The sequence below is a fragment of the Musca autumnalis genome, unplaced genomic scaffold (genome assembly GCF_047663935.1).
Source record: "Musca autumnalis isolate F117 unplaced genomic scaffold, ASM4766393v1 scaffold_2, whole genome shotgun sequence".
Taxonomy (NCBI): domain Eukaryota; kingdom Metazoa; phylum Arthropoda; class Insecta; order Diptera; family Muscidae; genus Musca; species Musca autumnalis.
Genome location: NW_027411755.1, coordinates 10,523,171 through 10,539,651, shown reverse-complemented (window position 1 = coordinate 10,539,651; position 16,481 = coordinate 10,523,171). Strand labels below are relative to the sequence as shown.

The 16,481-nt window shown below is 32.1% G+C and overlaps 1 protein-coding gene across 1 annotated transcript; it reads left to right on the top strand.

The window, feature by feature from the left end:
- The first annotated feature begins 66 nt into the window (after window positions 1-66).
- l(2)34Fc (reeler domain-containing lethal (2) 34Fc) lies at window positions 67-16,141 on the top strand. The gene is made up of 3 exons (XM_073966917.1): window positions 67-268; window positions 15,445-15,774; window positions 15,834-16,141. Exons 2-3 carry the CDS (start codon window positions 15,463-15,465, stop codon window positions 16,002-16,004), a joined length of 483 nt encoding a protein of 160 aa, XP_073823018.1. The 5' UTR covers window positions 67-268; window positions 15,445-15,462; the 3' UTR covers window positions 16,005-16,141.
- The last annotated feature ends 340 nt before the right edge of the window (window positions 16,142-16,481 follow it).

Genomic DNA, 16,481 nt, shown 5'->3' with positions numbered 1-16,481 from the left:
ATTGTTAACATGAGAGCACCAAAATACGAGAGATTTGTTTATATGAGAACGTACTGCGTTGGTCACAGTTAAACAAAAAGCTCTTAATGATGACAATGGGTGGAAGTTAACATTTAACTTTACTGTTTGGTTTTGATACATTTCAATTTTGCAAGATTGTTTTTTTATTTCATTTAAGAATTTCTGTATAAATATATGAAGAAACTTTAAGACAAATTTAGTTTGTTTAAAGTTGTGCTTATTGTTTGATCAAATTCACTATTCAAAGGTAAATAATGCCAGTGCTAAGAAAAATAGTGAAATAATGAAATTAAAAAAAAAAAAAATATTTAATTTGAAATAAAGAGACGATATTATTTTTTGATATTAAATATTAAAAATCAAAAAATTCGAATAAATCAAATGAAATTAATTAAAAAATAATTAAATTACAAATATATTTACATTGTGGTAATGTATTTACATATTTAAGCCTTAACATGCTGGTGAAGACCTGATAAGGATTAACAAATGGATACCTCTTGGCAGAGAAATTTTAATAGATTAAAGTGGAAAGAATTACCTACATTGTTAACCTTTTTGCTTGAAAACAAGTTGTACATATTTAATTTAATTGTTCCCTTAATTAATTTTTTTAATAATTGGGTGTCCATTGAATCCTTAAAATTTCACTGTTCCATAACGAATAATTCCCGTCCCCATAACGAGTAATTCTCTATAGACAAAAATATAATTTTTTACATAGCGTTTTAATTCCCATCTCCACCAGCCACGTTAACAATACTACGGCTATTTCTTTGTAACAATGTTCTAGGAATATTATTTGTTTTATTATTATAAAAATCAGTACAAAATACAATACGAAGAGGATTTGGACAACATGTTATACAAAAATATTCCTTGTGTGGTTGTAGAATGTCTTTTAAAAAAACAATACCGTTCCCACAAAAATAAAAATTGTTCGCAAAAATGTTGTAGGAAGGAGTAACCAATTTAGATTAAACTTTTCACTCCGTAAAATTTCTTTCAATTTCGAGTATATGTATACTACTTCAGGTACCTCCCACATGCCTTGGATTATTTTAAAAATTTTCGCAGAAGGCTGTCCTTGCTTGGCAAGTCCACGCTTCTTGACATAATTGGTCTGTTCCAGAACTGCAAGAATCTAATAATATTTACTATTTTTTCCGATAACATAAAGGAAAAAATGTTATCGTAGTAAAAAATAATAGCTTCTTGCAGGTTCTGGAACAGAGCCAATGACTCAAAAAAATCATACGGCGCCCAAATAAAATGGCTGGTTGGCACCACAACTATCGAAGGATGTAATGGATTTGGATCAAACTTTAAACATCCAGAATTATTATTTTTTTGCAAAACTTCAGTTTAAGAAAATGTCTTGGATAATTTTTCAATTTTTGTAGCTGTTTACGATGGTACAATTTTTCCCGAGCAAGTCTAGACTTTCTGGCAAATATCCCAAATGCTTCAAAAACACTTATGGTACCAACAATGGTACAATAAAGTAGAGGTAGGCCAGGGGCTGGATTTTTGTTCTATGAAAATTTGAAATGAAAAATATTTCCTTCATATGGCCTGTTCCCGTACTTTATAAAGTGGTAAAAGTCGTAAAAGTTGTAAAAGTCGTAAACGATTTTCATATAAATGTTGTGTACGGGAACGAAAAATGTGTAAAAGTGGTAAAAATTGTAAAAACTTTTTAGTTCTGGAACAGAGCTATAATTTTTTTCATTTGACAGGTTTCTGCTTTATAAAAGTTTTCATTTCACATTTTCATAGAAATAGAATTGAGCCCCAGGTATGAAAATCGCTGAAAAATACAACCCTGCAGCCATGGCTTAAAACGTCAAATGGCATGGTACAATATTAAATGTATTTGCATAGTTAGTCCGTTTAACAAAAACGTGTGGAATGTAGAACTTCACAGTTCATGTGTTAAAAGTGCCAAATAGAGTTAAAAATAATAATTACTTTAGCAAGGCTCCAGAATATTGTTGCTAGAAAAGTGTTCCAAAAATAACAAAAGTTGTACCCAAACTTATGACAGTAAAAAACTGTCATTCTCTTATTTTCTACTTGACAAGTATTGCTGATCTAACATCGTTATTGATAGCATCCGATTTGCAGATACATTTCAGCTAGAATTTTTACAATATTTGTAATTTTTCCATTCCCGTACTTTTGGAATAAATTTCAATTAATGTCAATATTTGTTCTATAGTTCTATCAATATTTGTTCTATTAAAAATTAACAATAGTTGTGTTCCAGAACCTGCAAAATAGTACTATTTAGTACTATTTTTACAATTTTATGTTTGGTCTGTTCCTTTACTTTAAAAAATGGTAACAGTGGCAAAAAATGGTAAAAGTGGTGAACTGGTCTCATATAAATTGTATGCTTGTTGAAGTAAAGGAACGCTTTGCAGGTTAAAAATGGTAAGAAATGGTAACCTCAGGCAGGTAAAGGAACAGAGCTGTTAAAAGTGCGTTCCTGTACTCCAAAAAGTAGCAAAAGTTGCACTTCTCTTTAAACAAAAATGGCGCTGAATGGGGCTCTCTTCTGCTATTTTCTACTACACAAATTTGGGTGAGCAGAAAGTAGCAAATCTAGAAATTTGTAAATTTGACATTTAATTGCCAGGGTTAAAAAGATTGAAAAAGATTAAGTTTGAAATATATTAAAAGAAAAAAAAACAAAAAAAAACAAAAGATTAAAAAGATTCTTAAGGAAAAAACAGCTTTTTGTGACACAGATACTTATGGAGGAAGTAGATTCAAAAAGTTACAAGTTCTATTTCCTCTGAATCCAATTCCAATTTCAAACATCCTGCAACTTGGACTGACTACGTCCAGGTCATGCGATGGATATCGTGCCCTAAATTCGGACCCAATACAAATTGGGGCGGCTGCATCGGCCGGATCTTAACTTGGGTACAACTACTTGTGTTTGCATTGGCATCTGGGGGATAGTGGTCTTTGAGTGTTCAAAAAGTTATGGCAATCGTACATATGTAAGTAATTGCTCTATTTATTTACAAAAAAGCTATATTTTCTTATTTGCCAGTTCATTTGAAGTCATCGAAATTCCAATCCGGACCTGTAGCATATAACGGGTTAGAATGTGGTGGATGTTATTAACCAACTTGTACACCGCAGCTGCACGCTTAAACACGGCCTTATAGCTCGTCGGATGGGTTGGGTTCATTGTGCTGCTAAGTCAGTTGTACCACAGAACATAATAAATACATTTAGTTCATTGCGTGCACTGCCATTTTCCTTCGAGTGTATGAAGGTTTGAAATACAAAGTAATGTCAGATATGTTTAAGAAGCTAGATAAAGAACAGAGTTTCAGATACTCTGGAAAAGAGGAACAAATAGAAATGATAGATAGAAAAGATGGAGACTTTCTAATGAAGTATAGAGCGCCTGGTGGTATTACGCTCTGGTGCCCACCTCAACCATAGTCACATTCCTAGGACCCTAGTTTAACGTCGAAAGAGAGTTGTGACCCCAAAACATCTTCCGGCAAGCACCTCTACATGGGGTAGATCAAAAAAGTAATCGAAGATCTACTCGGAATTCATATTGAGTTTTATTTTCATAACACTTTCTTCTTACAAATTAACAAAGAAGCTATCTTAAATAAAGGTGAGGTTAGAAACATGAACGTTTCTTCAGCCTAAGCAACAATATATCAACAAAATCAAATGGGAGGAAATCAATGATATGAAATGAGCTTAAATTCATGCTATATAGTGTATATCGTATAAATATGCGTAGAGAAATACTGTTCATGCAAACTTAAAAATTAATAACTATTATATAATGTAAAATAAAACAATAGAATAAATTTGTATAATATCAAAGTGCCGAATGTCATTGAATGCTTGTAACATTTATATGGATTCGCTGATCGGAAACGATTAAAAAAACTGATTCATCCAAAAAGAAAGATGATTAACTATATTAACTGCAATAACGATTCTAGCTTGTCTATATAGATGTTTAAAATTCAAGGGCATTCGGTATAAATGGCATTATGGTACACATTTTAATGACAAAAGCGAATCTTTAATGTCTGATTTAAACTACCATCACTGATCTGATAACCATGCAAAACAATTAAAAATATTAAATATGCCAAATCAAAAATTGATATAGTATTGTTGTTGTGTTCTTTCTTTAAGTTCAGGTGATGGTTCAGATTAGAATACAATTTCTCTTCAAGTAGCAAAATAACCATTGGCAAATGTTACGGTTTCTTCATAGCACAATAGGATCAAAACAAAATAAATAAAAATAACAACACTTACGTTACTTGTGGCTCCCTCGCAGAAAGTACTTTCGGTGAGCGGCAGCGGTGGTTTTGGTGGGTGACAATTCTGTTATAATGTGGATTGTATTACATGATCAAATTTTGCTAATAAGAGAAATCAATCTTCAATTAAGAGCTTAACTTGAGTGTGTGTGTGTAATTGAGAAATGTTGCTGAAGTTCAAATATGAATGATGAGAAATGTTTGCTGAATGGATCTCAAACTGATCCATCAGCGATCTTCTGTTTCATCAGTAGATATCTCTCGCTTCACTTACACTTTTAACAAAGAAGAATTACAAAAAAACCGTAATAGGCATTTGTCCCATGCAAAAAAAAAAAAAATGTTACACGCGGTGAATTTTATAAATGATGATCATTAAAAACTGTACCACTTTCAGATTAGCTAACGTTTTTTTTTTTTGTTTCTTCTTTTAATACGATATTGGCTTAATTAACACTATTCTTGTAGTAATCTCTATATTTCTTTTTATAATGTAAATGAGTGTTGGTATGCAAGAATTCCACAAAAATTTTAATCCTCGCCAGTTAAGCAATTTCAGTATCGTTAAAAATGGATTTGCTTATAATAAATTTTGCAATTAATTGGTTTCTGCAAAATTATCTCAACACACTAAAAACCATACCATACTTATTTTCACTAACGTTAACACTAATTGGGGATTTGCAGACGGGTTTTCCCGGTTTTCAAACCAAGTTTTAGGGATTATTTAGCTATCAATATTATTAGTTTTCGGCACGTCTTTCCGAGATTTTAAGACTCGATCGGTGAATGTTGATTTACATCCCTCTTCTTCTTTTTTTCCACTCTTGATGGGTGTGCGTTTGATTGTGAGTATTTTTTTCAACGTTAATGGATATGATGCTATGAGGATGGCAGGCAAAATGCAAACTAATGCAGATCCGCAGAACAGCCAAACACAAGGCAAGGTATTACAGGAATTGCGACTCTATCGATTTTAATGAGAGCGAAAGCTTTTAATCTAGAATTCTCCTGCAAATATGTGGTTCAAAGCAGGTCTGTAACAAAAGGGAATGATTGAGGAGAGATTATTATTAGTCTCTCGAATTGGTTTGGATTAAAATTTGATTTACCTTTCGTGTTGATGTGTTTCGATTATTGTGTGGCTGAGTTATACATGTAAAAAAACTCACAATAGCCACCAAATATAGTAAACCCTGTAGATTTAATTAAAGAAACAAATCTTGAATTGCCTTTCACATACATTAAAAAAATTAACTTCTTACACTTTTGGAAAACCAATAGAAGTATTTTGGCAAAGTTGGACAAAAAAAAACTTGTCTTTTTTTTAGAAAAATGTAAAGTTGGTTAGATTGCAAATCGTTTGCACTTAGAATGATCTTCTTTGCTTTAATTAAAACGACAAAATGGACGAATAAATGGATCCATGGTTGGACTAAACCCTCGACATTGCATGGCATTAACGTTTCTATTCCAACGTTTGAGTTAAAAACTATGAAGCATTTGACCAAATAACCAGAAAAATGATAGGTAAGATTATCTTGTCTATGGCTCTTTTCAACGCCAGAGGGCGTATGAGGATACGTTAAAAAGGGATATTTTTGAATTTGTGTTCAATTGCGAAAAAAAACCATCAGTAGTCAAACAGGGCAAGCGCCACTACAGACCCTCTCCTTGTTCAGAAGAATTCCGTTAGAAGTGGTGCTTATTTTGTGATTGTGAATCTTTAAAATTGGAAGCTATTGTGAAAAGCATCGTTCTGGTCTTACCACCATAAATTGTGAAGGGAAAAGCCTTGAGTTTTGCACATAAACGTGAAAAAAAATTGTTAAAAAAGCAAAAAGATCGGAAACGCCTTGATGTTGTACAATTCAATAATAAAATTAGCAAACCAAACCGTAAAGAAAGCAATGCGGTAGAGGTTTAAGCGAAACAAGCAACTAACTGCTATATGCTAGTATTTTTGCAGCCACAGTATTATCTGTAGCCTTAGCTTTATAAGAACAAAATTGAAGTTTTTACTATAGCCCTGTTCCTTTACGTTCAAGAATCTTCAAGTTTTACAACTTTTTACTCGAAAAGCGTTCCTTTACTTCAGACACAATACAATTCATATGGGAGCAGTTTTCAACTTTTACTACTTTTGCCGGTTTTACCACTTTCAGAAGTAAAGGAACAGACCATATATAAAGATGTAAAGAAAATAAATTTTTGAGTGTAAACTTTATAGATGTATTTATTACGATGGTCCATTTTAATAAAAGTGCAGATCTTTTAATAATAAAATATTGTTAGCCATACTAATACATATGTTCCCGCAACATAAGCAAAGGGGAAAGGGACACTTTTCCCACCAAGTGCACACCGATTTATATTTGGGGTCATTCTGAACGAAAATTCCCCGTGAAACACAAAAACGGGGGATTTTCGTTCAGAATAATCCCCATTGGCTCAATTATATGGAATCTACTTTTTATCAGTGAGTTCAAACCGCGTTTCTTACATCACTTGCAAAGAAGTTTTTCGCCGAGGGGATTTGCCACAGCCGAAATTGTGACGTCGTGATCAGGGATTGAACAGGAGACTTTCTAAGTGCAAGGCGGGCGTGCAACACAGTGACATACTGTATGTTTTCTTCATCACACAGAAGCAGCAACAATTCAAAATCATCGCCATAGCGTCCCTTTGGATGAGTGTAAAATTAAAAAACGACGACTTCCGTTACTACCCCAATGATATAAATTGGGACCACCACCAAGCATCCTTGGTGAAACCACTTTTACATATAATTCCAATAGTTGTTTATTGGCTACAGCCACAACTCTCATATTGGATGATATCTTCCAGCTTGGCCACATTCATTCCCACACGATCCGATATCCTTGATATTTGATTCCAATATTCAGCAAAAAATGTGCAAATTGAAAGTTTTTTTTCAAGGTTTCTCTAGTCCGATTTGTGATGACTTTTTTTGATTTTGACACATTTTCACTTTCTCACATTTTTTCTGTTCCTGTACTTTTTAGAAAATGTTGCACATTACAGCAATTTTTGAGAGTTCTCTCTTTTGCAACTCTTACTACTAAAAAAGTACTGGAACGAAGCTAATTTAATTTTGCCATTCAAATAAATTACTGGTAAAAACGATGACGTCAGAATTGAGAATCTGTTTGCACATTTTAATATTTATCTCATCTACATAAGTTAAATTACTTTACACTGCATTAATTAATTAAATTATTAAAAATTTTTTAGCGTATATTTATTTGATATTAATTGGTATGTTCCTTTACTTTTGAAAGTGGTAAAACCGGCAAAAGTAGCAAAAGTTGCAATCTGCTTTCATATGAATTGTATGGCGTCTGAAGTAAAGGAACGCTTTTCGAGTAAAAAGTTGTAAAACTTGAAGATTCTTGCACGTAAAGGAACAGAGCTAATTAAAGCTATGAAGTAAGTTGGATACTTTGTAATTAAAGATGAATTGGCCATTGATTTAAAATATGGCTTTAATTGCAAAGTAATAAAAAATAAATAAAGTAGATGCATGAATTACAACAACTAACAACTATACAAAAACAACATTAGCTCTGCTCCTTTACATGCAAGAATCTTCAAGTTTTACTATTTACACGAAAAGCGTTCCTTTACTTCAGACACCATCATGGTACAAAAACACAGGTAGCCGCATCGGCAATTGTTGGTAACATAAGGTGTCAAAATATGACATAAATTCAATGCAGTTGACACATTATGTTACCATCAGCTGGCATGATAATGCTACCTGTATTATTGTACCATGGACACCATACAATTTATTATATGGTAGTAGTCATGGTTGAATAAGAAGGTGTTACATCAAATCATACCAAACGTCAAAATTGTTCACAATAATACATTGCTGTGAATAGCTTGTTTACCTTCTGTATGTAATTTTATTCACAATAATGCATTTTGACAACTAGTGTGATAATCAGCTTTTTTTCCCGTTGTACCTGAATTATTGTGCCATGGTCGTAGTTTACAACTTTTACTACTTTTGCCGGTTTTACCATTTTCAAAAATAAAGGAACAGACCAATTGTTGTTATTGAAATCAAATGCCAGGCCAAAACCTAAAACTTTGCGTGTGCGTTCAAAAATACAAAGACAAAATACATGTACATATTTCAAATTGAAATACATGTACATATTTTTTTTTAACGCACACGCAAAGTTATAGGTTTTGACCTCAAGTAAAATATTCAATAATAGGGCCGTACTAAAAATTTTCTCAGGAAAAACATTAATATAAATTTTGAAAATCCTCTAAAAAAGAACAAAATTGAATCAAAATGTAAATATAAAGCATTCAGAACTGCGTAGGTCTTTTTTATTACACGTTTAGAATGAAAAGAAATATTTTATGGTAGCAATTTTCGAAGTTTCAAATTTCATGAGTAGACCCTATTACATTTTGAAAACCAAATTTACAAAAAACTAAACATACAGCTGATTGTCACTTCTGCCTTCTATAAATTATGTTAACGAACAACATTTTGTAAAAGTTTGATTTATCAAACTGACCTATTGTTGAAATAAGGGCGTATGAGTGTTGACAACACTTATACCCCATCATAAACCCAAGGCAAATTTATAGAAGGTATATGCATGAATTACAACAACTAACAAATTTACAAAAACAACATTGTTGTTATTGAAAATTAATTGTCAAAGATAAATATTGAGTAATAGGGTCGTTCCAAAAATTTTTTCAGGAAAAACATAGATACGTTTTGAAAATCATCAAAAATAGAACAAATTTGAATCAAAATGTAAATATAACACAGTCAGAACTCTCGTTGGTAATTTTTATTAGGCGTTTATGATGAAAATAAACATTTTTTGGTACGGAAGTTCGAAGTTTCAAATTTCATGAGTAGACCCTATTACATTTTGAAAACCAAATTTACAAAAAAGTAAAAATACAGCTGATTGTCACTTCTACCTTCTATAAATGTGCCTTGCATAAACCATAGAATGACAAGCTGATTTTAACTCAGTTTAATACATGGCAGAACTACCAGGTAGTGGTACCACACCAGCTGATCGAATATGAAAAAATATTTTTGTTGTAGTTTCTCCAACAACATAAAGAAAGTTTTGACATAACATAATGTGTGTTCGTTTACTCAAAATTTGTACAAATTGTTACTGGATGTTGTTCGTTTACTCTACAGTACAATGCAAAAGACCTAAGCCGATTACAAGAAGTTACTGAACTTGTACAAATTTGTACAAATTGTTGAGTAAACGAACACACCTATATACAACATTTTAGGATGCCACTACCTGGGTAATTACAGTGTTTTATTTAACTTGCTTTGGTGTGTGTTTAGTTCAAATCTGGTAACTCATTTTTCACACAGTTGCAGTTGACCAATCGAACTAAAACTTTGCACACTTTTCAGATTTGGATGACAATACACGAATATGGGCTGGTATCATGATGAAATTATAAGGTGGCGTAAAATGGCCAGCTGATTGGTTTCAATCTGTCAAATTTTTTTTATTGTGAATTAATTGTATGAAAAGGTAAACAAACATTTTGACAGCTTGAAGAATTTTCGGTCAAATCAGAGTTGTATATGTGCTCTTTACGTGACCTGTTAAATAGATCTTGGGCTGGTATCCACACGCTTTTGAATATTGAGACTAATATTACGTTTACATTTACGAAATCGAGTGGATTTAAACTGTCATGATTCTGGATCACATTTGACGCATTCTGCTGGTATACTATTATTTCCATCCTTGGCTTTCTGTATATACATACATACATATGTATATGTGAGCTTATATCGGAGTTTATCTTCTGGTGCCTTCATCTTCCGCGATTTATCTGTTCATCAAGTTATTCTTCGTTATTTTACACATGACAGGACAGTTGAGTACATGTATTAATTGTCAAAAACCCAAAACTTGCCCGTGTGACGTAGGCGTCCCGACAACTGCAAAAACAGTTGTAAAATTTTGAAAGAAGAGCATCGATTTCTTTTTGTTCTTCGTTCACTTATTTTTACAAAAATGTCAAAATTTTGTTAACCCGACTGTCTTTGAAAATATGTATGATGGACAGCTGGGAGACAGCCGACAAATGTAGCTCTGTTCCTTTGCCTGCCTGAGGTTACCATTTCTTACCATTTTTAACCTGCAAAGCGTTCCTTTTAAGTCAACAAGCATACAATTTATATGAGACCAGTTCACCACTTTTACCATTTTTTGCCACTGTTACCATTTTTTAAAGTAAAGGAACAGACCATGTATGCGTTAGTAAATCAGAGTTGTATTTGCAGACAGACTGTCTTGTGTAAATGTCTACTTAAATCCCTTAACAATTTACCTTATTATTGCTATTATATGTTATTGCTATTGTCTGCTTTCGTTGAATATATTAATATTTAACAACAAATATTATTCCCCACCTGAATAAAGTAAATGCCAACACAAAATAACTGTTTAATTGTATTCTCATTAAAAAACTTTTTGATAATGTCATTCTTTAAAAATGAAAGTAATGTTCTGTTTTAACAATTAAAACATTTCCTATAAACTACATGTACATAATTTCCATATATTGCTACACGATCTCATTTGTTTGTTTATAAACAAGTTGTTTGTTGTTTATAAAATGGAACAAAAGTTAAATCACAAACGTTGCTAATTGTTCAATCCTCCAAATGTCAATTTTTTATTCTCTATTTTAAATACCGGTTTTAAAAGAAATACACCAACATTCATGTTAATCATAGGCAGATAATACGTATGTAGCTAGCTAGTATATGGAAATTAGTTTGTTGATTTTGTTTTCAATATGGCTACGTAGTTTATTCGTATTATATTGAGAACGTAACATTAAACAAAATGGAACCAGTTCTACGAATTTGATAAATTACTTAATAAACTAAGTGTGGCTGACTGACCGTCTGTCTGTCCATTTGATTGCCGGTTTTGCGGCCGCCGCCACATTTTGCTTTATGGGGTTTTTAAGTTCTTTATAAACAATTAAATGTTTCATTCCTTAATTACTTTGTTGAATTTTGAGAATTGTTGATAGTAATAGTTATTTTGATAGTTGTGATGTCTGTTATTTTGTATTTTTTCTTCTCATGCTTTTTGTTTCTTTGTGTCTTATTCAAATCAAGTTTCCATGTCAATAAATAACCTTGATTGCTGTCGCTATTTGTCGTTATAAATTGTTAAGTTTTCAAATGTTGTTTTACAATTAGGGTATGTTATGTACAACAAGTTCGTACAACATACATAGTATGTACATGTCACGTGAGGGGTCAAGTATTTTATACTAATCACATTTAGACAGTCATCAAGATAATTATTGTTGGTTGGTTTGGTGCTAATGATATTACATGGATATGTCAAACAACTCAATAGCTAATACAAGTTGCATTGTTCTGGCCATGTTTGTTTGTTTGTTGCTCAGCTGAACCTTCGTTATAAGTACAGGCCAACTCCTTCTTATGGGTACTTTACACGATATGTTTTTTACATATGAGCTGTCACTTTGCGTATACATTTTGTATATAAAAAGTGACAACCCATATGTAAAATAAATATCGTGTAAAGTACCCATTAGTGTCTTTATCTTCTTGGCAATGACTTTACTTTTTTCTTTCTAATTTTATTAATGGGTATTCTACACGATATGTTTTTTACATATGGGTTGTCACTTTTTATATACGAAATGTATATCCAAAGTGACAATCCATATGTAAAAAACATATCGTGTAGAATACCCATAACAAAAAATGTAAGAAGCCAGTTGCGGTGAGGAATATGGTAACCCTTTGCCTCTCAACACCCTCTCTCACCAACAAATTGTAATTGCCGCAAAGAAAATTGCCTAATGTAAATATGGACTTACATATATGAATGACGAGAGAAAATTCAAATAATTTTTCTGATTAGAATGACAATGCTAGGTTTACATTTACGAAATCCACTCGATTTCAACTGTCAACTCCATTGCTTATACGTCAAATGAAATCCAATGTATTTTAGATGAGTTTTAATTTGACGTATACGCAAAGGAATTAACAATTCAAATCGAGTGGATTTCGTAAATGTAAACCAATCATAATATTCCTAATATTCAATACAAGTTTTTAAATTAAGATTATAAATTAAATAATAATGCCTCCAATGGCTTATTTTGGGTTTTAAAATCCATCAGATAGTGAAAGAACACATATAATAACGTCCCTTATTATTATAAATTAATATTTATTTCTCTCATGAAATTACTTCAAAATTTTTTTTTTTAAAAATTCACATTTAATTAAACACTAATTGTGAATTTTGGACTGTTTGAAATGCCTGAAAATAATTAGTTGTCTTACTACGAGAATCTTCGATTGGTTGGTGCTTTTAAAATAGACAGACAGGCGGATGAAACGTGTTATGTTAATTTAGCGTGGGATCTTGATCTCGTGCGGCTATGGCACAATGGGAAATCGAAATCTATGTTTTTAGATAACAACGATATAGCTTAACGATTGAATGGTTTTTAGTTGTTATTTTGTTTGTTTTCAAATTAATCATCACAGTTCAAGGTTAGATGTTATTGTCTGATGTTTGATAAATTGATTTGAGAAATTGCCATAACATAAAATGTTAACGACATTTAAAGGTAATGACAAATTCTAATAAGATAAGGTTAATATGTTTTTAAATGGGAGGGTAATAAAAGGAAATACATAATATGGTCCGCTATTGACAAGCTGATTTCCACAAATTCGCGGCTGCGTTAGTAAATTTCACGAATTTCTTGTGTACTCTTTCACCAAGTTAACAAAATCTTTTAATGTTTTTCTTAGGCGCCGTGAAGTTCCTTATAGTAAGTTTACATTTACGAAATCCACTCGATTTCAACAGTCAATTCTATTGCTTAAACGTCAAATGAAATCCAATGGATTATTGGACGTATGTATTTGTAAAATTAATCAAAAATAGAGGACATAGAGTAGATCCAATGGAAATAGAGGACAAATAGAGTACGTTAAAAAATAGAGCACAGATATCCAAAACAGAGTACTGTGCTCTATAATAGAGTACGGTTGGTCGCCGTAACTATATCGGAGAACACTTGCCGTACCTGCTTCACAAAATTTGTACATTTTCGCTTATGTTCATTTTCCGGGCTGTTGTAGAATTTTTTTTTGTAATTTTCATTGAATGTCACAAAAGGTTTGTGACACCAAAAATTTTCGGAAAATAGGATTTTAAGACCTGCCTCCGAATCACTATGATTTTATGCAACACGTTGTTTTCTCTATTACGACGTAGAAGTCACAAATTATAATCGATTACCCGAGTTTTAAAAACTAGAATAACTAAAAAATAGGCTAATGCTAAGTTTACATTTACGAAATCCACTCGATTTCAACTGTCAAATCCATAGGTTAAACGTCAAATGAAATCTCATCTGGATTTCATTTGACGTTTAACCTATGGATTTGACAGTTGAAATCGAGTGGATTTCGTAAATGTAAACCAAGCATAAAACTTTGAGTGATTTCACGGAAAAATGATTGAAAAATATGATATTAAGTATTTCCGGTTATTGCGACACCTTAAATTATGAAGTTTAAAGCTAAAAAATAAAGAAAAACTTCCGCATAAAGATGTAACCCTAAAAACTAAAGGTTACATTTCTTTAAAGTCATTCAAGTATAAATCCATATGTAGAAACCCCCTTAAAAATTATTACATAAGAGAGAAACAAAGAAGTGTTCAACGTTACTGTAATAAGCAAAAAACTGCATATTGCAATTTGGTCAAAACATTTAGCTGAAAATGACGGTAAGGTTTTTTGTTTTTATTAAGCCAACCAAGGTTAAACGTTTCTCATGTCATGCCAATACAGCACAATATGTTAATATACGACTACACAAAGTTACAACAAAAACGAAATAAGAAAAGAAAACTTGTACATACATTAATTTAAATTTTAAAATTCAAATAATAAATTATTACGCGACAATAGAGACTTGTTGCCAAGTATTAGCATCTCGTCGGTGTCATGCTTAAGTGTTCCATACGCCATTTGCCTGATTCGAAAAAAACTCAAGTTAATGTTTGAGTCTATACAGTTTAAAAGTGGTGCAAAAATTTAATACTTTAAAAGCCCAAATCTAATTAAATAAACTCAAAGAATATATCAGAAGTTGATTTTAGTCAGATATCTGTTATAGTCTAGAAGTTATGGCCAATTTTTACAATTGCAAAAAGTTGCTGATTTGTTCCATGGGTTCTTTTTTCGTGTTTTTGGCAGTTTGCTTCACATGGAACACGTTATGTCACATTTCACCAAACCAACTTTTTGTCAATTGTGTTCCACCTCCCTTACGTGAAGTGCTACTGAGAACCGGAAATTCAGGGGGTTAAATAAAACGGTGGTATAAGAAAGAAAAACATTAGATACCATTTTTAAATATTTCCTTTACATTTGCTTAAGGGGTTGTCACTTGTCACTTTTAAGATTCGCGATTTTTTGTTTAGTTTATCTTATATGTTTTGTGTTCATAGGAGGCGTTAAAATTAAGGGAAATAAATTTACATTCATATAATAGGACAATATTTAAAAATATTTAGATTTAAAAACTATTATTCTTCAATTTTTAAACCAAGTCCTTTAACAAATTGGTCAATTTTTTTGTTCCAAACTCCATCATTTTTGGTGCGGAACAATTCGTTTTTGTCTCTTTTTGTTCCATACGCCAAACGACATGGATATGGAACTAAAAAGTTCAAAGTTGTTTTGTTCCATACGTCAGGCTTTATGGATATGGAACAAAATGATAAGTTTTTCCGTGTCACGAGGCGGATATGGAACATATTGGCATCTGAATATCTCAGAATATATAAGAGATAGAGAAAAACGACTAAAAAATCTGAAATAGCATGTTTCAAAACCTTGTAAGGTACCTTTATCTCAAAATTTCAAAAAAGGCGTATGGAACACTTAAGCATGACACTGACAATATGTCTCCCATAAAACTAGTTTCCTAACAACTTTACATATGACATTTGTTGTTCTTTTCTCGTTACAGATCTCTTTGATAAGAAAAATGTTTCGTTTTCTTGTTATTGCCTGCTGCTTGGCCACTCCCGCCTTTGGTTATTCTTCTGGGGCCCCTAAAGAAGTTTGCACAAATGGTTTGACCCCAGAACATCATGTAGCACCACAAACCTCGGCTGTGCCCTATTTCTTTTCTACTGATGCTTCGGTAAAAGCTGGCGATAAACTTACCGTTAAATTGGGTGGTGATGAGTTTTTGGGATTTGCCATTCAAGTTCAGGACGCTAACAAGAAACCCATTGGTTCCTTCAAGGTTGTCGAATCAAATAAGTCACAAACTTTGACTTGCTCCAAAGCTGATGTAAGTTTTAAAGGTTCTTTTTTAAACTTTTTGTAAAATTTATTATTGATTCTTTTTAGGACACTTTGACCCATGTTAAAATTGACAAGAAAAACATTCCCAACAGTCTCCAATTCCAATGGATTGCCCCCGCCGACTACAAGGGCAAAGCTAAACTTGTTGGTACTGTAGCCAAGAATGGTGCAACATACTGGATCGGCAAGGTCCTTAAAGAAATTGAAGTCCAATAAACTTTGTTTTTTTATTTTATAATTTTGAATTTAACAGGATTTTTCAAAAACAACAAAGTATTTTGTTATAAAACAATCATGTGATAAATTTAAGTTTTTTTTTTAATTTTGAATAAATTTAGAAATTCTACAAAAAAGTCGAATTCAATTAATTAATGGGTTTGAGAATGGAGAAATCTGAGAATAAGTCATGGATTATAAATCAAAATTTGGAAGTTTTTATTTTGATGTCATGGTAGAACAAATATAAGGTAAAGTTAATACTACAACAAATACAACTCGAACAACAACCACAAAGGAATTTGTTTTTGTTTGTAACGTTACCCAGTTGTTCGGGTAACTAGGGAATAACTAGCAATTTTGCTAGCTACTGGTAAACACCCCTAGTTACCACCCAATCTACTCGCAATGTTATAGACTGGTGAATTTAACATGGGGATGTCATACGAAGGGGTCTATTGTCCCCTCACTGCATTA